Raw genomic sequence first — 23092 nt, forward strand, 5'->3', positions numbered from 1 at the left:
CTTCAATTTTGTTTTTAGCAAGAAATGTGTATTACCAGCTGACAGTTCGGGGCATACGATGTCATGAGTGTCTGCTCTGAACTCTAACTTTCCAGTTCAGAGTGTGTGTGTGTGTGTGTGTGTGTGTGTGTCTATATAGGGGTGCCCATGGTTGTGTGTACATATGGAGGCCAGAGACTGACATTAGCCATCTTCTTCCATTTCTGCTCTGCCTTATGGAGGCAGAAACTCTTACTGAGCCCAGGCTGGCCACCAGCAAACCCCATTGTTCCACGATAGCTGGGATTGCAGGTGTGCATTGTTGAGCTCATCTTCTTTAAGTAGGTGTTAGGGATCAAACTCAGGTCCTTATGTGTACGTGGCAAGTACTTTACCGGCTGAACTATCTCTCCCGTCCCCCATCCACCACCCCGCCCCCGTTCAATCTTAAATTTGATTTTGTTTAGAATGATATGAGTATGCAAAAAGATATCACTTAGGTCAGATTTGGTCAAAAGCTTTCTGAACAATATTAAGTAATGACAAAGGAGACAAGACATTACTGAGGTATGGCGGAGAAGGAGTCATTCATTCAGTATCAAAGAATGACCCTGGGAATCACTATTCTAGTTCTGAGGATGTGGCAGATTATGAAAGTAAAGTAAACAAGGGTGGATAAAAGGTGCTTGCCCTTGAGTTCACCCCCAGAGTTCCATCCCTTGGACCCACAAGGTGCAAAGGAATAGATCCCCAGTGGTGTCTTCTGACTTATTGCTTACGTGCGTGTGTGTGTGCACACACACACACACACACCCCAAATAAATAAATATAATAAAAATATAAGAAATGAGTAAACAAATAAAATGAATATATTAACTTCTCACGTTTCGTGGGGCTTTACAAAGTTTCTGATCCTCACTCAAGGCAGGAATCAGATGGGCATAGGTGACGGACCGAGTCGCAGGGATGCTTGCAGAAGTGAGACAATGAATCACATTTTACAATCTTCAGTCATCAAGGCCACGGGGGAGGAAGTCCTTCTAATCCAACCACAGAGCCTTTCAAAGCCACTGCCGGTGCCCTGTGCCACGAGGAGGAGCTCTTAACGCCTCCTTTGCATAGCCAAGATTTACTAACTAAGCTGAATATGATGCAAGAGGGTACAAATTAACTTACCTCAACATACGAAATTGGAAATATTCCTATTTTATCTGCCAGCATTCCCTCAGCCCAGTTTTCGTCCACTCGGCGGATCACAGTCAGTACGTCATCCTGAAGAAACAACAGATCCTGAGTCTCTCGGTCACGTTAAATTTATCGCCCAGTTAGCATCCTCAATAAAGGGACTGAAGTTTTAATAGGAGATGAATACAAATGCTGTAACACAGCTTTAGTACACAAAATACAATAATGTTTTCCTAAACTAAACAGGACTGCCAGTCCACCTGATGTCTTTCAAATTGCGTTATTTCACTCACTGTAGTGGCGGTGGGGGACAAGCCACAGTGTGCACGTGGGCGTCAGAGGACAACTCGGCTGAGGTGGCCTTTTCCTACCACGTGAGTCCTGGTGAGCAAACCCAGGTCACTTTATCGGCGAGTGCCTTCACCAGCTGAGACATCTCACTGAGCCCTCACGTCCTCTTAGCCATCTGTGAAACTACAACCCTTCTATCAAGAGACTAGCTGCTTGTTTTTAGAGCAGTGAATGGCATCTCCAAGGCCATCCCCCTAGCATCTTGGACATCTGTTTAAATTGTTCTCAGATAGTTCTCCCTGTCTTTGATAACACAGCAAATGCCCACCAGAATACACCTTCTGCGGCTTCGCGTCACAGAAACGCCGTTTGCCGCTTAAAATTCCAAACCATCTTATCAATTCAGTAAACAGATTCCTGTGTGCTTTTAAGCCCAGAAATTTACATGGAAAGTAAGAAGCAATGATGTTTGATTTGGTCTTTGGAACTGGACTTCAGTGTCCCTGGATCGCACACGCCTCCCCGCTTCAAAGTGGTTCAGAAATAAACCCACTCTAAACAGGAAAATGATCGTCAGCCCAAGTGGCCCGTCATAGAAGTCTACGAGACACACAATTACTTTCCTAGTGGCCCGAGGACGGCTTCCTGGTATCTTTAGAAGCTCACCGACAGAGGGCACACAAACTATTTCCCCCTTTTTGCAGGGTGAAACAGCAGCCATGGTCCAGGTGTGCAGGAGCGAGGAGGCAAGCCGAACGCAAGCTCGTGGGCGCCTTACCTTTGCGAAGGGGAGGCAGTCCTTGTCAGCTTCCTTGTCTTTCACTTCGAAGTCATAAAGTGCTTTGCACTGGGGCGGGGGCTGAGGTAAAGGTTTCAGGATCTGCACAAAGTTGGTGGGGAAAAAGCCGTGGACCCCGTTGACCTCCCCGTGGTACCAGTTTTCATCCACTTGTCTGCGCAAAATGATGATGTCGCCTTTGCTGAACTTCAGGTCTCCAGGCTCTTTTCCTTCGTAGTTATATAATGCTTTGGCACATGGTAACTGAGGTATACCCTGAAAGAAAGGGGGGTGGGGGGAGATTTCAATGAAAGAGCAGTCAGATAACGTCTCTGAAAATATGATTCCGTTGTTGTTGTCTTCAATTCAAGATCAAATCCACCAACTTGGCCCTTATAAGAAAATCTTCCATAAAAACCTAATTACACTGACTTTAATACAGATACAAAGAGCATGGTATCTCTGTATTATCCACTGTACAGCCTCTAGGTAATAGAGTGAAGCTTTGGTTTTGTTTGCCTGGGATTATTGCCTAAGTCTGTTTCCTGGAATGAAATTCAAAAATTCATAAAAACCAGCCGGGCGGTGGTGGCGCACGCCTTTAATCCCAGCACTTGGGAGGCAGAGGCAGGCGGATCTCTGTGAGTTCGAGGCCAGCCTGGGCTACCAAGTGAGCTCCAGGAAAGGCGCAAAGCTACGCGGAGAAACCCTGTCTCGAAAAAACCAAAAAAAAAAAAAAAAAAAAATTCATAAAAACCAAACACTTTTTATATGAATGATTTATTCATCAAGATAGGTGATAAGGCTGGAGAAGAAAAATTTAAACCAAAGCCTAATTTATCAACTTCCTAACTTCTCTTAAGCAGATTAGATTGGGACAAACATTTTCCTGATGTGGCTTTTAAATGTGAGCACCAGGGCTTAATCTTTTATAAACTCAGTATGCATTTATTAAGACTTTTTATGCTCAAGTATGGAATACAGCAGTTAAGACTACCCTGGAGCCTGAGCATACTAGTCAGGACTACTTGGTACAGCCAAAAGTCACCTGAAAAAGTCTCTGTTGAGCACTTATGAGGTTGGTCTGTGGGTGTCATTGGTGACTGTCTTGACTGCTAAAGGTTCGTCTGTGAGGGATTGTCTGGATTGTTAAGGGTTAGTCTGTGTGAGGCTATCTTGATTGCTACAGGTTGGTCTGTGTGGGGCTGTCTTGATTGTTAAGGGTTGGGCTGTGTGGGGCTGTCTTGACTGCTAAGGGGTGGTTTGTGTGTAGCTGACGTGATTGTTAAGGGTTGGTCTGTGTGGGGCTGTCCTGATTGTTAAGGGTTGGTCTGTGTGGGATTCTTCTTGATTGCTAATTAATACAAGAGGGCCCAGCCCACTTCAGGTAGCACCATTTCATGAACATGTCGTTCTGAGCTGTATAAGAAAGCTGGCTAGAGGATCCTGTGAGGAAGTCAGCCATCAATTTTCCTCCATGGTTTCTCTTTCAAATTCTCTTTGACTATCACCCAGGGGGTAGGCCAAATAAATGCGTTACTTGTTGCTTTTGGCCAAAATGTTTGTCACAGCAACAGAAAGGAATCCAAAGCACTGCCCTCTCAGGCTTTATAATCCACACATTTTTTTCAGACATGCTCTTTTACAGTTTAAGATATTCAGCATGCTCTTCCTGGCTAAATAGCACCGTGAGGCCGAGAAGCAAAGAGACGAGATTCTAAACATTGCAGACTGGTTTTAAAAGGCAAGTTAAAAAAATGTGTGCAGTTCCAAGACAACTTAATCATCCAATGAATTCAGTATGACACTTCCCAACGGCTCTTGGTACCCATTCGTGAACATTAGTCAGCACTTTAAGATTTCTGGCCTCCCCGAGCACTGCTTCCGATCACTGATACAGAGGATAAACGTCTTGAGTCAAATATATCTCTAATAATTCACAGAATTGGATTACAGCCTTCTGCTCCTCATATCTTCATCTACGTATCTATCCATGCAAAACACACTCATCAAGCTTTTACTTTTTTTTTTTTAACCAGGCAATATGCAGTGCTAAAGACTTTAAAAGGAATAATGCATAGTTCTCCCTTGAGGGACAAGGCAGGTGAAGTAATAATGATAATCCGATGGTGTAAAGTCAATGATGGAAATGTCCACTGCTAATGGGAAGAGAGAATTCTTAGCAGATGGAAAGAAATGAAATATTTCCCTAAGTCTTTGTGGAAACCTAAGGGGTTGGCTAAGCAAAGTTGGGGTAGGGGGGTAAAGAGGAAAATGGGAAGCTTTCCACCCAGAGGGAATAGTACTATCAAGGAACACCAGCAGAGACACAGGCCTGGGGAGAGCATTAGCGACAGAAGGTTCAAGAGAGGCCAGTAGTGTCAAGTTTACAGTGGGTCTCGAACAACACTGTTAACAGTCTTGACTCAATGGCTCCCTTCGAGCAATAGTCAAAGGTGTGAAGCACAGGGGGTCCTGTGGTCCAGGCAGACGAGGCTAGCAGTAAAAGAGAAAATGGGACAGAAGGTAGACAGACAGCTACATGCAAAACAGCCGTACAATGGTTATCTTCTTTTTAAGTCTCATTTTTTCCGAGAAAGTAAAGCGGTACACGTGCTCATGTTCGCCACACTCCCCTCACATACACAAAAAAGATCAACTTTTAATACTCTTGACGGGAACGAAACTTTATAATAGTTTCCAACAATTAGCTTGTTTTCTCATCAGTCTAGCCAAACTTCTTTGCTAAATACTCCTGCTTGAATGAAGGCAAGCAGTAATTCTTTCTCTTAAGATGCCAGTCGGCAGTCGTCTTGGCTTGGCTTGGTCCATATGATGCTAAGTAAAATGGCGCTGAGTGTCAGCATCCCTGGAAGACATGAGTTGAGCCTTCCAGAAATACTGATGGCTTTATGTGTCTTTTTGAATCCTGCCTTAAGACCTAGCTTTAATGGCACACATCTTGTTGCTTGACCTTGATAGGATGACCTTGTAAAAGACATCTGCTGCTTTGCCCTCTGGCTCCTCCCACACGCTCATTGGGGACTCTGGCTCTTCACAATGTTATGACCTCCGATTGTCATCTATTTAACACCCAATTTTGTGGAAGGTAGAATTCAAATTTTTGCCGGTCCTCACTCCACTCTTTGCTATATTACGTACTTCCAAAGTCTGGTTATCTTAGCTTAGCCAAATTCCCTGAAGCCAAGTTTGAGGACATAAATGTAAAACAGCGCAGCAGCAAGTGTTGCTGGGAAGCGGGATAGAAAGGGCGTGGCAAGGGACTGAGCAAACTCTTGCCTCTGATGAGACTGTGAAAGGCCATGGGGGATGGGAACAGACTCCATCACGTCAGCTGCTTATTGGCTGTGTGACCTTGGGCGGGTCGGCTTCCCCGTTCCCTGACTTTGTCATCTGAAACTGTGGGAAGGATTTGGTGAGTTTATGCATTTTAATTCCATAAAAGAGACTAGAAGGAACTAAATGCTACATCCGTGACTCATCATCATCATCATCATCATCATCATCATTGATCAGTGTGAAAAGCCTGGTCACCAGTGAAATGGGGCACTTGACAATGCATTTGTTTTCATGCAGCTGAACCCTTTTCCTTTTGGATGGATTCACACAGCAATTATATATATATATATATATATATATATATATATATATATATATATCCCACTGTACAATGATGCAAAGAATGTTCCTCCCAGGAAGTGCTCAAGAATTTTGAAATGTGCACTTCTGAAGCCCACATTTGTTTTCTGAGACGAATCCATTCATCTTCTGGTTACACAGAGGCAATCACAAATTCGCTGACATGCACCGTTTAATAGGGGATGGCATTTTAGATGTGGCTGTAGTTCATCTTGACAGGGCTAATGCAAGGCACTGGAAGCCTGCGTGAATTAATTGGAAATCCTATTACAAACAGTGACAAATAACTCTATTCACCATTATGGCCCGTGCTCTCAATCTCCACCGCACACACCTCAATTAGCTCTGTTTGGCCGGCTCTACCCCAGATCCATGCCAGACAAATCCACACACCAAGATTCAGATGTGGCGTGCTCTTAGAGACCATTTTCAATGGCTCCTGGAAGAGATCTGTAAAGCTTTTGTGATATGCTGATGTGGAAATGGAGGGAATTTATTTCTTTACAGATCATTTCCACACCCCAGTGGCCTAATGGACTTATTAACTTTTCCACAAAGCGAATCTATTAAGTGCTCCTAAAATCATCAAGCATCCTTAATAGAACAAGTAGCGACGGGAAAACCTATTACGATGATGGCGCTATGCATTATGGCTAGCCTGGGGTTACTGGGCCCCATGCAACCAAAACTTCATTAATTCACACTGACTTGCTAAAGGTTGACTGCCACGGTTATTTCGGTGATCAATAACCACAGAGAAAGAGTCATAAAGCTTATGGCGACTGAACCCACGAGCAGACATTTGTGCATCTGGCAGTGTTTTTCTATGGTGTTCTTTTTTCAATTAAATTCCAAGACACTAAAAAGCCAGTTTGTGTCAAGTTTCTCAAAGGAAGGTTTCCCACATTAAATAAAATGAATTCTCTCCTGATTTCAAACCGAGCAAAGTTCAGTGATCTTTAGAAAACTTATTCCCACACAGACTGCAGATGATTAAGGATAAATGGGGTAACGACTTGGAAGAGCAATAAAAGAACACATTTTCCTGCAACATCTGAGGGAAAAAGGCAAAACAATTGGTTTGAAAAACCCTAGGACTCGTCTTGTGGGTAAAAGACATCCCGAGCCCGGGGAGGCGAGGCCTTCCCATTCATCTCCTCCGAAAGGTCTGCGAGTCATGTCATCACCCCGGCCTCTGCCCTCTGCGTCTTCAGCTGCTTGTCTTCTGGATCCCCACATCAGGCCAAGGCCCCCGAGGAACCGCGGGGCTTAGATTTCACTTGGAGACTTTCACTTGGCTACACATGAAAGGGAGGCTTAAAAGGAGAGAAAGCCAGAGAGAAACCGCACTGCAGTCTAACCTGGGGTGTGTGGCTGTCACTCACACTGCCAGCTTTATCAAAAAGCTTGGCAGCAGAGACGGGTGAAGTATTAGAACCATTCCTTATCAGCAGCAATTTCAGCAAACACTGAATTATTTTGCTCATGAAAAAAGAGCAGGACAGTGGACCCACTTTACTTTGCAATTAATGTTTGCTTCTGAATTACACATTCGAGTCGCTACGGATGACATTAAAACCCTCACACGATCCACACACAAATATTTGTGATTAAGTGCTTTCCACCGCCATTTCTTCACCATCGCGCGCATTCCAATATATCTGGGGAAACGCTACTTGATGAGCCGGCTGAGAGTCCACCAGGTAAATAAAACACTCACTGCCAATTTATTTCATGGACTCAAAATGCCAATGCCCAGATATACAGGCAAGGCAGCCTCTCTAAACTCAGATGCCTTCATGCATTTCTTACTGCTTCATAAATTAAAACAGATTCAACGACCTCCTGAGGAGGAAGTCTAAAAGACACTCTGACAGCGGGGACAGCTATAAAGCGGGAATTCAGTTACATCCAAATTGGCACTTGACTCGGCCTGACTCTAGCTCAGCTCCCTAAAACTTTTCAGAAAGAACAAAGGAACAAGAGCCGGCACTACACACAGCGAAGCAGGCATCACAGCAGATTAAAAAGAAATAATCGTTTAAAATGATGCCATTTATTTGGGTATGTGTGCACCAGCGCACCATGGGCGAGTATGGGTGGACACATGCACCACGACAAGCGTGTGGCGGTCAGGGGATAATTTTGTGGAGTTGGTTCTCACCTTTCATCACGTGGGTCCTGGGCACTGAACCCAGGTCCCCGGCCTTGCACGGCAAGCTCCTTGACCCACTGAGCCATTTTGCCGACCCAATATAATATATTTAATGGTTATTAAGTATAAAGCTTTGTCCTCAGGGTACCTAGGTCAAATCACTACTCATATACGACCCGACTCTGACTCGAAATATTTCAGTTTCAAAACAGTGCCCCAATGATTACTACGAGCTATATTTCTAAAGTAATGTGGGGAAAGTATGGGGAATCTCAAATCTCCTCTAAATCGATGTGTTATTGGTTGTTCACTTGAACTTTTACTTGTAGAGCGCATTGCGCTACAGGATTTTTCCCATTTCCTTCAGCCTCTGCAAGCTCACTCACCCCAAATTTGTCAATAAAAACTTCTGTGTAAGCACTATGCAGTGATGGATTGCACCGCTAAAGCTCTAAACACACTAATCGTAACTTAAAACCTACCACTGCTCTGTAAATAATCAGCACCTAAGGCGAAAAAAAATTTCCCCCACTTACATTTATTTTTTTATTTTTATTTTAGGGTGCCCGGGACACAAGACAGGGCCTGGTCTGTGTGAGGTAGGCCCTCTACCACTGAGTCACACCCCAACCCTACACACACACCCCCATTCTGTCCGTTCTATCACCCTCGCATCCCCTTCCCTAACACGGCTGTTTTCTTCAGCTTTCTCCTGAAGCAAGCCTCTTTATCTAGCCAGCCTTTCTCCCCTACTCCAGATCTGGTTCCAATGTGATTCCAACTCAAGAATGTAGGCTGACTGACCCAGGCCAGCCTAAGGGGGCACTGAGGCACCCAGTCTGAAAGCAGTGCTGTGGAGGGAAGAGGTGGATAACAGAACACTTTGGCAAAAACTTATATTTAAAAAAAAAAAAAAAAAAAAAGCATGGGGGGGGGACTAAAATGGAAAGGTAGGGAAAAAAAAGCCAGCAAAATGAAACCACGGTAGCAAGAATAATTCCTGAAACATGGTCTTCTCGACATCAACGACGTCTTTACAATCTAGAGATGGTTCCCAGTGACCTCTTAAATCAAATTAATGTTCTAAATCATCGGTTTTACGGCCCCCAGTTTGGGTTGACCGTTCCACCTCGTATTTCCTACCCTCAACAAGCAGAGTCCTGGCTGTCATCACCTCCAGGCTCCGGGCTCACAGATGCCATGCCTGCACCAGCAGAAGTTACTGTTGAGCAGCAGGCCCACGTTGGCTGCCCCCAGCCCCGGGGTTCAGCCAGCCAGGTTTGTTTCACTGTCCTGCAGCTGTGGAACAATCTCTGTACACTATAAATATGTATGTCTCTCATTGGTCAATAAAGAGCCGACTGGCCTATAGTGGGGCAGGAGAGATTGGACAGGGAAAGCCAGATTACGAGGATGTTGAGAAGAAGAAGAGCAGAGTCTCATGAGCCACCAGCCAGACGCAGGGGAAGCAGGAGATGTACATGCCGTACTGAGATAAGAAACCAAGCCACGTGGTAAAACACAGATTAAAAATATGGGTTAAGTTGTAAGAGCTAGCTAGTAACAAGCCTAAGCTATTGTCTGAGCATTTATAATTAATATTAAGTCTCTGTGTGGTTATTTGTGAGCTGGCTGGCAGGATAGAGCTGACCAGAGGTCCCAACAAAAAACTCCGCCTACAACCTGCAGTTGATAATTACACATCTCTTTTGCTGGCATTTTTGTCTACCTAAGATGGTTGCATCTGTTGCTTGCAAAGTTATAAATGAGGCCACGTTCAGAGGTCCAGTTCTGACGTGGGTCAACAGGTGGTCCAGGCTCTGTCTCCCCATCTGACAGAGGTGCTGTTCTTACCGGTACCCAGATTGCCCTACTCATAACTGTCACAGTATTTACCTCCCTCAGTGTAGGAACCCCACCACCACCACTACAGCATCCTGTACTGTGGGACTACGTATTATCCGTCTTGGTACCCTGAGTACCTACCTCGGTGTCTGTGAATAAATTCTTGCTGGAAAAATTAATGAAAAAAAAATGTGTTGTCCCTAGTGGGCTGAGTGCTAACATGTGGATGGACAAGTGGAAGAAAATTATTTTCAAGCAAAGACAACTAAAAAGACAGTTGTGTAGGTAGGTTTGCTGGCTTGGGATATACTGTGCAGTACACCCAGTCATATATTTATGAGTCTCCAGGGCTGACTGCTACATTGTCCTTCTGAAGTTATCTTCAGTGTATCCTCTGTGCATGCTACATGCTAGGCATGGGATTCTGAAATGTGAGGGACATAGGAATACCAAAGGAGGGGGCATTCTACTCCTGGGGTTTTGGGAAACCTGAGGCCCTCAGGAGTGTTCCAGAGAGACCCAGGAAAACGTGAACAAGTCTGGCTAATTGGTAGCCACGTCCATGAACAGACAGCGTTCTGGACAGGAACAGTTGAATGCTTTCTGTGAAGCAAATGGCTGGCATTTGAAAAATGTAAAACAAACTATGTAGCAAACCACAGCAAACAAATATTTTCCTTACAAATTCACTCAGCGGTTATGAGGAAATAGCCCTATAGCTGATTTATAGATTTTTCTTGGATGGCCTTAAAAGGGGGAGTGCCCAACTGACAGACAAAACTCTAAAACAAATCTTATGAATGTCTTTAAGGGAATACGGCAATTGAGAACTAATTCACTGAAGTAAAATGCAGGAAATCCATGTCACTCACTGTCACGAATGTTCGTCTGCTATTTCACTACGTGCTTGAGAACTGTGATAGCGTTTTGCAGAAAGCACAGAAGTTTCCCAGGAAAATCCCCTGCAGAAGTAACTTGAGTTAGTAGCTTGAAGACTCAAGGCATGATGGGAAATGCTTCCTGGTAAAATGTGAAGCGTCTGCCTATTAGAAAGCAGTTTGGTTCCTGGCAAAGCAGCTGCCCCGCCCCTGCCCCTGCCCCATACTAAACATTTCACCTGGCCTGGGGCTGAGGGATAGACAGGCAGGAGAGGCCACAGGCCAGGAACTCTGTGCATCCTCACAGAATCCCAGGCAAGGAAGACCAAGGAGAACGCACGAGAGTAGGCTGTGCTATTATAAAGATCTTAGAAGAACCCAAATCAAGCCTGACGATGTGATTTCGCATTTAATGCATGTGTGTCTCCACGTTTTCACTTGAGGGCCCTGGAGAAAGTATGCCCACACAAACAATGAATGGGGAACACAGTTTCACAATGAAAACAACACTGCACCGGACCCAAGCACATGCGGCCAATAGACAAAAATGCCAAGGCAATTGGACCGTAGAAAAGATAAGCTTTTCAGAAGATGCTAGGACATGAGATGGGACGAGACGCGGCCCCTATCTGATACCATATGAAGAAAACTAATTTCAGATGGTTTCCATAATCAAATGTGTACGTAGACACTTTTAAGTTTTCCAGGGGGACATTTTAGTAATGGACTAGGAGAAAAACAAAATAAAAACTAACCATAAAAGCTCAGAAACAGGACTTCCTTAAAATTGGATAGGTCTGTTCATCCAAAGACACAGTGAAGAAACTAAACATGTAAGTGATAGATTGGGAAAGTATTTCCAGTGTTAAAATCTAACAAAAGGCTCGATCCAGAAACACAAACACTCCTATGAATCAACCAGAAGCAAGCCATTTGCTTTTGAGAAGGGACAGAACAGGGGTTGGAGAGATTCCGTAGTCAGAAGACCAGAGTTCAGGTCCCAGCACCCACTTTAGGCAACTTACAGCCATTTGTAACTCCAACCCCAAGGGAATCCAATGCCTTTGGTCTTCTTAACTCTATACTCAGGAGCACCATACCTACCGGCAGATACACATGTACACATACATAATTAAAAATGATAAAAAAGTAATCCTATTTTTTTTTCCAAATTGAAGATCCAAACACAGAAAAGAGAGTTGTGCTATATGGTCATGATTGGGACCCAACACCTGGGGTAATGATGGAATCCAAAATACCACTAGAATGAGATATTATTTCATGTTTATTAGACTAATAGAAATGTAAGGATGAGTGGGCTACAGCTCAAGGATAGAGCACTTGCCCAGCATGAGGCTCTGGGTTCACTCTCTAAGGCTATAATATTAACAACAATGAAGAGAACAAGGGAACAAATAGTTTAAAGACTGACAGCAGAAAACCAAAAAATAAGAAGGAAGTGAAACTCCTATATACTACAAACAAGAGTCAGAAATTACATATTCTTATAAAGATACATAGTTTAGTTATGACTTAAGAATTCCATTCTTCTGTCTTAACTAATGAGAAATGGACACATTGTGTCCACTCAAAGACTCTTGCAAAAATGCTCACTGGGGCACTGTTTATGAAAACCAAACAACAAAAACAGCCCAAATGTCCATCAGGGTGAGAACAGACAGGGAACGCTACCCAACTATAACAATGGGGGCTGTGGGTGCAACTCAGTGATACCACTGGCTTAGGATGCTGTAGCCCTGGATTCAACCTCAGCACCACCCCCAGGGGCATACCAAACACACCACACGTCAGTGAAAATATCCCACCTAAGTATCGTGAGATCATGCTGACACAGCACTCGGGAATAAGCAGAACAAACCAACTGTGACGGAAATCAGAATAAGAGGTGCGTGTGAAATGGGAAGTGTGCAGCAAGAGCATGGGAAAGATTTGCAAGACTACATTCCGCATCTTGGCAGGACCAGGAGGTGCCCAAGGTAAACAAGTATCAAAATGAAACAGATTCCTCACTTGTAAACCATACTTCACACATGCAAATTTTACCTCAGTTAAAAAAAAATTAGAGAAAAACAAACTCAGAGGCAGCACTTAGATACAAAGAAATCAAGAGTGACCTAATGCACCAGGCATGTTACCATGTATCGACACAGAGGGGGAAATGCAAAAATTCAGGTTGAATAAGCTATACTGCCCATCAACAGAACGGCAAAGCTAGGAAAACAAGAAAACTAAAGTATGGGATGGGTGTGACCAACTTTTTGGCATTGCAACATGCACCAAGATCTTGTCCCCTTCACAGTTCATGTTTGAGAACTGCATAATCAAGTTACAGCACACACACACACACACACACACACACACACACACACACACACACACACACACACATAACGTTCTAAGTAAGTTTAGAATTTTGTGTTGGGCCATTTTCCTGTCTATCCTTGGCTGCACGTGGTATAGGGGCTGCATTTGGACAAATCTGAGAGACAGACACTGTTCCAAAAGGAAAGCTCTCTCCAAGCAGGCAGGGGCATAGACAACGTAGAATGCCTGAGATAATCCGACTCTGCCCTGAGCACCAGGCCACCTCTCCCCACCCCACGTCCAAGATGCACTCTAAATCTCATGAACAAAGGAAGAGAGAGCTATGACATGCACGGCCATTTGGGACAGAGAAAAGATGATGAAAGAAGGGGGGAATATTATGATGGACAAGCCACAGAACTGAGGTGCATTAATAGGGCAGTGTTGGGAGTTCAGCTTTCCACACTATGCAAAGGTCTCACACAAAGAGAGAAGACCGGTTCATAGTCAATGAAGAAAAAACACAGCTCAGACCGGTGCATGCATTATTGAAGATGGATAAAAGACTCTCCTGACAGGGAGAGCTGTTAAATATTGCAATGGATTATGATAGCTCCTCCACTGGAGACTTGTGGAGGGAACAGGACGGTCTCACATGCTTGGCTCTGCTTATAGGCCAAGGGGCCGATTACAAGTGGTTTCGAGGAATACTATGAGCTCTTTAGCAATCAACTGTTTGAAAAATAATTCTCGATTTTTGTCCTATTTCTCTTTGAAGGGTGGATTCAAGAATAAGTGTATTGGTTAGGTGTTGGTTTGTTTGACAACTTAATACAACCTAGAGTATCTGGGAAGAGGGATCTCAGTTGAGAAAAATGCCCCCAGCAGAATGGCCTATAAGTCAGCCTGCGGAGCATTTTCTTGATTGATGATTGATGTGGGAGGACCCAGCCCACTGGAGACGGTTCCACCCCCGGAACCCCAGGGCAGGAAGGTGGTCCTGGGTTGTATAAATAGGTGATCTGAGCAAGCCAGGAAACAGCGTTCCTCCATGACCTCCTTCAGCTCCTGCCTTGGTTTCCCCTGATGATGGTCTTTTTGGTCATGGTGTTTTCTCACGGCAGCAGGAAGTATCCACGGCAATAAGCATGAAAATAAGGTACAGGAGGTCGGCAAGGGCACACTTAGAAAGAAAACAGACATGGAACTTACAGAAACATGAAATCTCCACAGCCTGGATCCTTCAAACCTATTGTAACCTGCTACAGTGTCATTAGGAAAATCTGGGGATGTCGCCAGCCAGTCAGCCAGTCAGCCATCCTGCCTTTTATCTAGTTATTTAAGCCATGAAACAGTCGCATGGGGCATGCATATATCACCGTTCCTACTCTTCAAAGGGATGTTCTGGCAGTCAATTAAATGTGGAGCCGCAGAGCAAAGACTGAATAATTACTTTAGAATAACAGCCTCTTAGTTTCAAATAAATTCATTACAAGGACAATAAAATCAATCCCATGAAAGCCCCAATATAGAACCAAGGTCTTTAAAATACAATTAAGTCTCTACATGTTTAAAAAAAAAAAAAAAAAAAAAAAAAACCTAACTCCCAAATCCTATCCATGCGTAAGCTTTGCCATTCCGTTTTTTCAAAATGGAGTAACGAAAATGGTAGCCAAGCAACCTTAGCGCCGCTCCCAGCTCAGCGCCTCCTGCAACTGTGGGAAAAGGTGCTTGAAAAAGACTTTGGGAATAATTCTGTGGTAATAAAACTGTGGTGCTATTTTATTTGTGCTGAAATGTGGTGATACTTTATTTGTAGGTTAATAAATAAAGTTTGCCTGGAGATCAGAGGACATAGCCAGCCATAAACAAAGGTCAGGCAGTGGTGTCACACGCCCTTAATCCTATCACATGGCAGGCAGGGTCTCTGTGTGTTCAAGGACACACTAGGGAAGACCCAAGCTTGGTGACACAAGCCTCTAATCCCAGTACCAACCATAGAGATCTGGAGGTCTGTACAGATAGGCAGTGACGAGGAAGTGAGGTGGCTGGGCTAAGAGCCAATGAGAGGGTAGAAGAGCAAGGCAATAAAGGTGCAGGTTAGACAGGAAGAGGCTCCCTTGGGAAGCTATGGTGAAGTGGTGAGCTATGGTGGCTCTCACTATTGCTCTGATCTCTACAGCTTTCACCCCTGTATTTGGCTCTGTGTTTCTTATTTAATAAGACTGTTTAGAAATCCGTCTACAATAAAACACTTGAAGACACTAACTGCCATGCTTCCTCTGGAACAAAAAATCATGAGTCCACTTGCCATGAACAACTTTACCATCAGGTATATATGCATGTTTCCCTGGAGCGTCCCTCCGAACAGAGTATTCCAGCTGAAGAATGACAATCACCTCAAATTAAGAAGAAGGAAATAGAGCAATATGTGGGGTGGGGGGTGGGGAGGCTTCAGTGACTAAGCCGGTTGTCCGGCTGCCATTGTAGTCTAAATAATTAGACAATGAGATATGAATTAGAGATGTTTCCAAACAAAATGAACGATGGATATAAACAGTTTCCTTCCTCCCACTCTCTCCTACCCAATCGACCTCTCTCCTCTCCCTCTCCCTTCCTTCCTTCCTTCCTTCCTTCCTTCCTTCCTTCCTTCCTTCCTTCCTTCCTCCCTCCCTCCCTCCCTCCCTCCCTCCCTCCCTCCCTCCCTCCCTCCCTTCTTTGTACATATTTATGAGGTGCAGAGTGGACAGTTGAGACTTGGAGCCCTTCCTACGACCTCCGTTCTTCCCTTCCCTCTTTCCTTCCCTCCTTCTTTTCTTTCTTTGGTTTTTGAGGCAGTATCTTGCTATGCCGTCCAGGTTATTATGTAGTGCAGGCTGGAGATCCTCCGGCCTCCATCTCCTGAACACTGGGATCACAGGCATGCACAACTGGCCTGGGCTCTTCTATATTTATTTATTTATCTTTTTTATATAGCTAAGCACACAAAACTCACATCTGAGGCTCGTTTTATCAAGTGCTAATATCACCCTCACGTGAGAGTCACGTATCACAGGAGCAGCAGCAATAACTGGTGGTGCAGCCCACTGCCACGGGGAGCACCCAGGCACTGCCATGGGGAGCACCTGGGCACTGCCACGGGGAGCACCCAGGCCGTCGTTCTCTAGCTTACTTTTCTGAGGCAAGCTCTCTCTCTGAACCTGGCTCGCTAGACTAGCTGACCAGCAAGCCCCCGGAGCCCTCCTGCCCCTGCCTCTGGAGGGCCGATATTCCAGCTATATGCGGGCACACTTGGCTTTTGACTTCGCTTCCGAGACTCTGATCCTGGGGCCTCAGATTTGCACAACAGTACTGACTCAAACATCTCCCCAGCACCAGGAATAGATTTTCTGAGGACGCAATAATAACAAGTAGAACTGATGGACAGAGAACACGCATACACACTTGCCTCTGGAGGGCAGGGCACGGTGTGAGAGAGAAGAGACATGCACGTGCTATCATAAACAAGTACTGCTTTAAAACTAACCTGCACCAGGAGGAACACAGCATGTGAAATTCTAATGTCCTGGCTATAAATTTCAATAGATCATTATTTTAAAAATAAATGCATATAAAGACTACCAATAATATAAAGGGTAACCTTTCAACAACCTCACTTGAGAAACAAAACACTTTAAAAGCAATCGGAGCTTACTGTGTTTTATTTCACCAATGATACGGTAGGTAAGCTTAAAAGGAATGAGAAGCTGCTCTCTGTAAATATCCCCCCTCAGTCCCCCTCCAAACTGCTCCTAACTAAGCCTGGTTAGCGTATTCAGCTGCACCAAATAGCGGAAGCTTTCATGCAGCATCAATGCCTCAGGTAAACGCCCACTCTCCCCGGTACTCTCTATAATAATTACACTTTCAACTTTACTGTGCTAGGTTCCTTTATGGACATGAGGGAAATCAGCAGTAAATAAACACAATACAACAACAAGAAACTAGGAAGGAAGAAAAGGAACATAGGACACGAGCTGTCTCCATGCTCATGTGCTCTGTTTCTGCAAGCCATGTGACTCAATTAATTGGTAAGATTTCACTTTGAGGGCATATGTCCGCAGTGTGATCCAGCGGCACTGAAGATCTTGGAGCCTGGGGGTTAAGTGTGTTAGCTTTGGGAAAAATAATGAAAGCCTAAATACCTTCCCTCAATTCCAAAGGGGTTAGTTCACTGAACTTGTGAACACATGGAAGTCACTTGACATGTCACCTTCAAAAATACCTCCTTCTTAGGCAAGTGTAGAGATCAAAATATGATTCTTTTAAGAAGAGGATACCAAGTCAAATGGCTGGTGTGTGTGTGTGTGTGTGAGAGAGAGAGAGAGAGAGAGAGAGAGAGAGAGAGAGAGAGAGAGAGAGAGAGAGAGAGAGAGAGAGAGAAGGGAGAGAATGAATGAAGTAGATTCATTCCTGAACAGAAGCAGCCCAGCCCTGGAACCTGCTGAATAAGATGCTTGTTAAATGCACAGCATGGGGCGTGTGGCTTCTGCATTTCCAGGAGCTGCCAGTCAAGGGAATGCTGTCCTGGGAATGTCAATTGGAGCAGCAAAGGAACCAAGGGCCAGTCTCCTTCCCAAACTCCTTTGCTGGCTCTTCTTTCTCAGGTGACTCAGGGATCCATCTTTGAGTCCCTTTATTACCTAAACTCACTCCTAAGATGATGATCTCATCTATTTCCTTCTTTAAAAACCAAGTGTACAAGCCTTTCTCAGTCATGGCTACATACTAGAATCAACTAGGGAGTTTTGGGGTTCCTCCTCCTCCTTCTCCTTTTAATGTTTTTAAGGCCCCACAGCAATTAAACAGGCATCTCTAGGGTTAGTTAGAAGCCTGAGCATTTTTCAGAGCCCCTGGATGACTCCCCACAGGCACAGCTAACCATGACTGGTTCACCTAACTGCTGGTCCACCTCACGACACCTCCCAGATCTGATCCCAGCCAGCATCTCTTACCTGCTCTCTGTCTTCCTCACACCTCAACTCACCTCAAGCTGGCCTGTCCGAAACAGATTTCTGGATTCCCACCTGCCCCTCTGCCAGTTCCCCCCACGCCATCCTCACCCTTCACCTCACTACTCTGGCCCAAAGACTCAGCTTTACTGTGGTGCCTCCATTTCTGTACTTTCTCGGCCCACACTCAATCCTCCAGCAAGCCTACGGTCTCGGGTCTCGAACTTCTAAAGAGACGCCGCATCCCTCCGCTTCTTACAACCCCCATGGCGGCCAGCCTAAGCCAGGATTACTGCTTCTACGCGGCTACTCTTGTCCCTGCCCCATGCGTCCGTGGCTCTGTCTCTCGTCTGTCAGTCTCACGGTGGCTTTCCACTCACTTACAATCAAACAAACCTCTTCCCATGGCCTCCTTCCTTTCTGTCCTGAGGCCCTCCTTACTACAAGACGCCCGCACCCCGATGCTGGACTTTCAAGCCTCTAGAACTGTGAAAATGTAGAATATCTCAACCTTTACACTATTAATCACACGTTGGCTCCAGAGCTAAAAGAAAAACAACAGAAGGAAGTTATTACACAAGGCCCAAGCTCGTTTTCAATGTCAGAGCTGAGGAATTTCTCTAATCATAAGCTGCCAATCAACATGGACGCGCCAGCTCACCACCCACCAGTGTGCTGCCTGGTGGAACTTTGGGGCCCCCTCCCCCTCCCCCTCCTCTCAGCATTATTTTTTTTTTAGCAATCCATTTCTCCTTCCTCCCTCAACAACACTTCACACCCAGAGCAACGAATGCTGAATGGTAATTTTTCCGGCTCTTTGAAGGTATGGCGGTGAGTAACATTTGAAAGAATTCTAAGCCAACTTTGAGCACAGCACTTTACACAATTCTGTTATTCTAAAACAAATACGGAGCATTATGCTCTGGATGTCAGCTGCACACACCACTGCCTTGGAGACAGAAACACGTTTGTTATTATGGTTTTACTTATCACCGTGTCCTCCAATTTTAAATTCTTTTAGACAACATGCATCTTTTCCTAACAACACCCTCAGCTTGTACAGTAGAGGATCTTTACAAACACCCACTTGTAACAAAGGAAACATTTTTTATTCTCTAAGATATAAACTACACAAAAGCCAAGACTTGTGGGAACAGAAACAGAGACAGTAGAAAATCAAGCACTGACGTGTGGGAGCAGATGAAGTCCTAAATGAATATGTATTGTTAACATAAGCTCTGCCATGTCAAGGGTGCCAATGCCTCGGACCCATGGGGGTGGCAAGGCCTTACCCTGGCCTCAACGTGGAAGCTGCCAGTGTTTCCAAAAAGTATCAAGCACAGCTTCCTCCTCTCAGATGATGACAGCCAGAGAGTGCACCCCCACAGACACCCTCTGGATTAGCTAAGCCCACCTCCTTGTTCATTTGTATACCATAAACCTACCTCCTCGATTCAGATGTACAACATCAACACTCTGAGTCTCCAGCCCACTGGCACTCCCGGCGAGGACACACAGCCCTCCCAACCCCAACTTCTCTGTGAGTCGGTGTGTCTCCGCCATTTCCTCATTCCCTTGTGACCTCGGTCAGATCAATCCCTGAAGCTGTGCAGGTTGTAACACCAAAAGACCCCTGCACTGACTTAAATACACACACTTTGGAGATGCACCGAAAGCGCACTGCATGGGTAGGAAAGAATATTTACATTTTCTGTGTCCCTGTCACTTAAGGGAGTAGTGAATAGAAGTCACTTCCTATGTTAGCGCTGCCATTAGGCACGTTTTAACGATGTTAACTGTCTGGTTCACTCACTTTTAAATAACCTAAATAGTTACCCAAATGTTTTTATGTCTCTATATTTTTATCTTATTTACATATATAGAATGTAGGGATTAAAAGCAGAAATATCCTGTACATAGTCAACAAATATACTTCATTATCTATCCAAGTGACAGTATTATATATTTGTATATATAATGAGAACACACACACACACACACACACACACACACACACACACACACACACGGCTGGAGATACAGATAAAAGTGCTAAAACTTTAGTTTTCACAGGCAAAGTCTTAAGACTGCTTTTGTTGTGTTTCGTGTTTTTTTTCTCAGAAACTAGGTGCTGGGGCTGGGGATACGGCTTAGTCAGCACAATGCATCCTGCACAGGCACTGAGGACCTGAGTCTGTGCACACTCAGACACATGCTCACACACATGTGCACACATACACGAAGAGAGTGAGAGAGGGAGGGAGAGAGAGGGAGGGAGGGAGGAGGGAGGATGGATGAACTAAGTCTGGACCCTTTCTTAAAGCATTTAATCATAGGAATTTAGAGCCGAAAGAGACTTAAAGGATTATTGAGCCCTACTTCCTCACATTAGGAGAAGGAAGCACATTGGTGGCCCACAGTCCAGCACAGACAGCTACCAGTGAAGCTAAAGGCGGGGGGAGGTAGACCTAGATTAAAAAGGCTCTAGAATACAGGCTGTGTTGTTGGTAAGAAGGGCCCCAGAGCCAGTTAGAGAGAGTGTCAGCTGGGTGTGTGTGGTGCTAAAGTTCAAATGCCTCTCCTGAATGTGTGGGGAAATCAGTTGAACCAGACTCAGATTGTATGTGTGTGTATGTGTGTGTGTGTGTGTGTGTGTGTGTGTGTGCGTGCGCGCGCGCGCGCGCATGATATTACAGAAACATATTTCTTTGCTATTCCCTTATGTCTCAGACTTCCGCCATTGCATCCCTCTTCCCTTTAGGCACACAATTAGCACAAAAATCCTTAAAATGTTGGCTGTATTCTTAAAAAATTATTCTTTTAGCAGGGGAGAGTAGTAGCTTAATACTCTTGTTAAACATGGGAAGTTGTTGGGAAAATGTATTCCACCATAGCCCCTACACTTAGGTGATAAGAACAATGGCCACAGATGCACTCATACCCCAGTCCCCAGCACCTGTGAGTCTCTTATCCTACATGCAAAAGGGACTTCATACAAGGAAAGACTGTCCTGGGTCATCTGGGTGAACTGAATGAAATCAGGCGGGCACTAAAAATCAGAACCTTGTCAGCCTAGTAGAACTGAGGATGTTGTTAAGGAAGCATTATTCAAACACATGCACCTTTGTTGGCTTTGAAGATGAAGAAGAGGGCTGTAAACCAGGTAAGGAAAGCTCTTCTCCCCCCACAGTCACCAGAAAGGAATGCAGCCCCGCCTACACCTTGATTCTGGCCCAGGAGGACCCATGTCAGATGTCTGATCTAACTAACTGTAAGTTGATCAATGTGGTTGGAGGCCACTCAGCTCATTGGAATTCATTTCAGAAGCAAGAGGAGACTAATACCCCGCTAGCCAACAGTCATCACGCTCATCTGGCCAGTTTGAGGGACAAGGACATGTGGAAGAAATGCAGCCTTCTAGTTTTGAGGACCTCCTCGCCGCTTTCAGGTTATACGAGGATAACTCCAGCACAGTGCGCAGAAAAGGAGGCCCCTGAAAGCCACAAAGACAACAGTGCCCAACTCTGAACAAGTTAAATCTTACTGTTTACTTTAGCATATTCTTTGAACTCCATGTGCTTCCAAGGGAAACAAATTTTACTTTGAATAAATTTTACAGTCTTCTACTTGAAACAGCTGGTTGGAGTTTTCAAAAAGCAGCTTGTCAGAATTATGTATTTTTTTTCCTAAGACATATTCCACCCACTAAGTCATCCCAGAAGCCTTGGTAAATCACGGAAGATGGCTTCATGAACAGAAATCCCTTCGCTCTCCATCCTGCAATAAGCTTTTTAGAGGAAAGGACAAAGACACGAAATGCCTTATATGTAATTCTGAAGAAACCTACACAGATCACATCATCTTTATAGCGTGGGAGCGGCAAGCAAGGCTTGTAGTTAGGGATGAACAACAAAAGCCAGGCCATCCCCACGACGGCAAATTCAGCAAGACGCAACCCAAGCTTTAATAGACTCCTTCCAGTTTCCGGCAGAACATGTCACAGTCTGGAAAGGGGCTTCTCATGAAGAATACAGTATGGAAAAGGAAAGGGAAAGGCGTGGAGGAAAAAAAAAAAGTTAAACTGAATACCTACAGAGAAAAAATGTGCCCAAACCAGAGCCTGAGGCTCATGTTCCCAGTCTGGTTTATTTGAACACGGAGCCTCCGCCTCATTCAATTGTTGACATTACGTAATTAGCTGGTTACAATAATAACACTGCAGTTTAGCAGGCTGCCACCACTGGAGGAATTTTAACTACTTTGGTGAACTGCCTGCCCCCAGCTACATCAGTGCTGGTCTTCAAGGAAAAGAGATGAACGCTTAGTGTGCAGACTACCACAGAGCAAGATAAGAAGGGTCCGTCCGGCCCATCCAGGAAGGGGGGCTGGAGGGTATTTAGTCTGTTCCCGTCTGTTCTTTATTTTTATTTAGTTAGTCCAGACTTTGGTTGTTGCCTTAAGTAAACAAGATTCAGCAAGCTCCTCCCTACTAAAAAGAAAAGGCTGCATCAAGGTTACCGTCTGCCCGAAACTTGGATATTTTATTTTTCAAAGCCATAAACGTTAACATACACAAAAACACTTAAGGCAACAAGCACTTTCAGAGGCTTTTATTCTTCAATTTAAAATGAACAAACAAACTGTAACCTAAATAAATAATAAAATACTTTGTAAACAATTCCTCAGACAGCTTTGGAACCTATTAACAGTCACAGCATTTGCCAAAGAAAGCTTCACCTGCCGAGGACCCTTTCTCTTTTTCCTTATTCACACATCCACTCCAGGGACTGCAGAGTGCTATATTCTTCTCTTAGTCAAATAAATGATATCTGAAATACAGCCTAACAGTCCGAGAACTCTGAATGTTAGACGCACTGAACACAAATGCCCGGATAGGCATTAGGATGTTAGGTATTTCTTTCCACACATCTAAGAGTACATACAGTCCAAACTACTATTGTCGGAAGGAAACTCAGAAATTACCTATTTCACAAAAGAATCCTCC

The 23092-nt window shown here is 44.6% G+C and overlaps 1 protein-coding gene across 2 annotated transcripts in view; it reads right to left on the minus strand.

Annotated features, from left to right (window-relative positions):
* Sh3rf1 (SH3 domain containing ring finger 1) overlaps window positions 1-23092 on the minus strand; it is a 163910-nt gene that overhangs the window by 57186 nt on the left and 83632 nt on the right. For both annotated transcript variants that reach the window (XM_076553288.1, XM_076553289.1), the window contains exons 3-4: window positions 2234-2509; window positions 1156-1251 (exon numbers count right to left, since the gene is read on the minus strand). In XM_076553288.1, the coding sequence (XP_076409403.1) occupies window positions 1156-1251; window positions 2234-2509 (372 nt within the window). The remainder of the gene's footprint in view (window positions 1-1155; window positions 1252-2233; window positions 2510-23092) is intronic.

The sequence above is a fragment of the Peromyscus maniculatus genome, chromosome 17 (genome assembly GCF_049852395.1).
Source record: "Peromyscus maniculatus bairdii isolate BWxNUB_F1_BW_parent chromosome 17, HU_Pman_BW_mat_3.1, whole genome shotgun sequence".
NCBI lineage: Eukaryota > Metazoa > Chordata > Mammalia > Rodentia > Cricetidae > Peromyscus > Peromyscus maniculatus.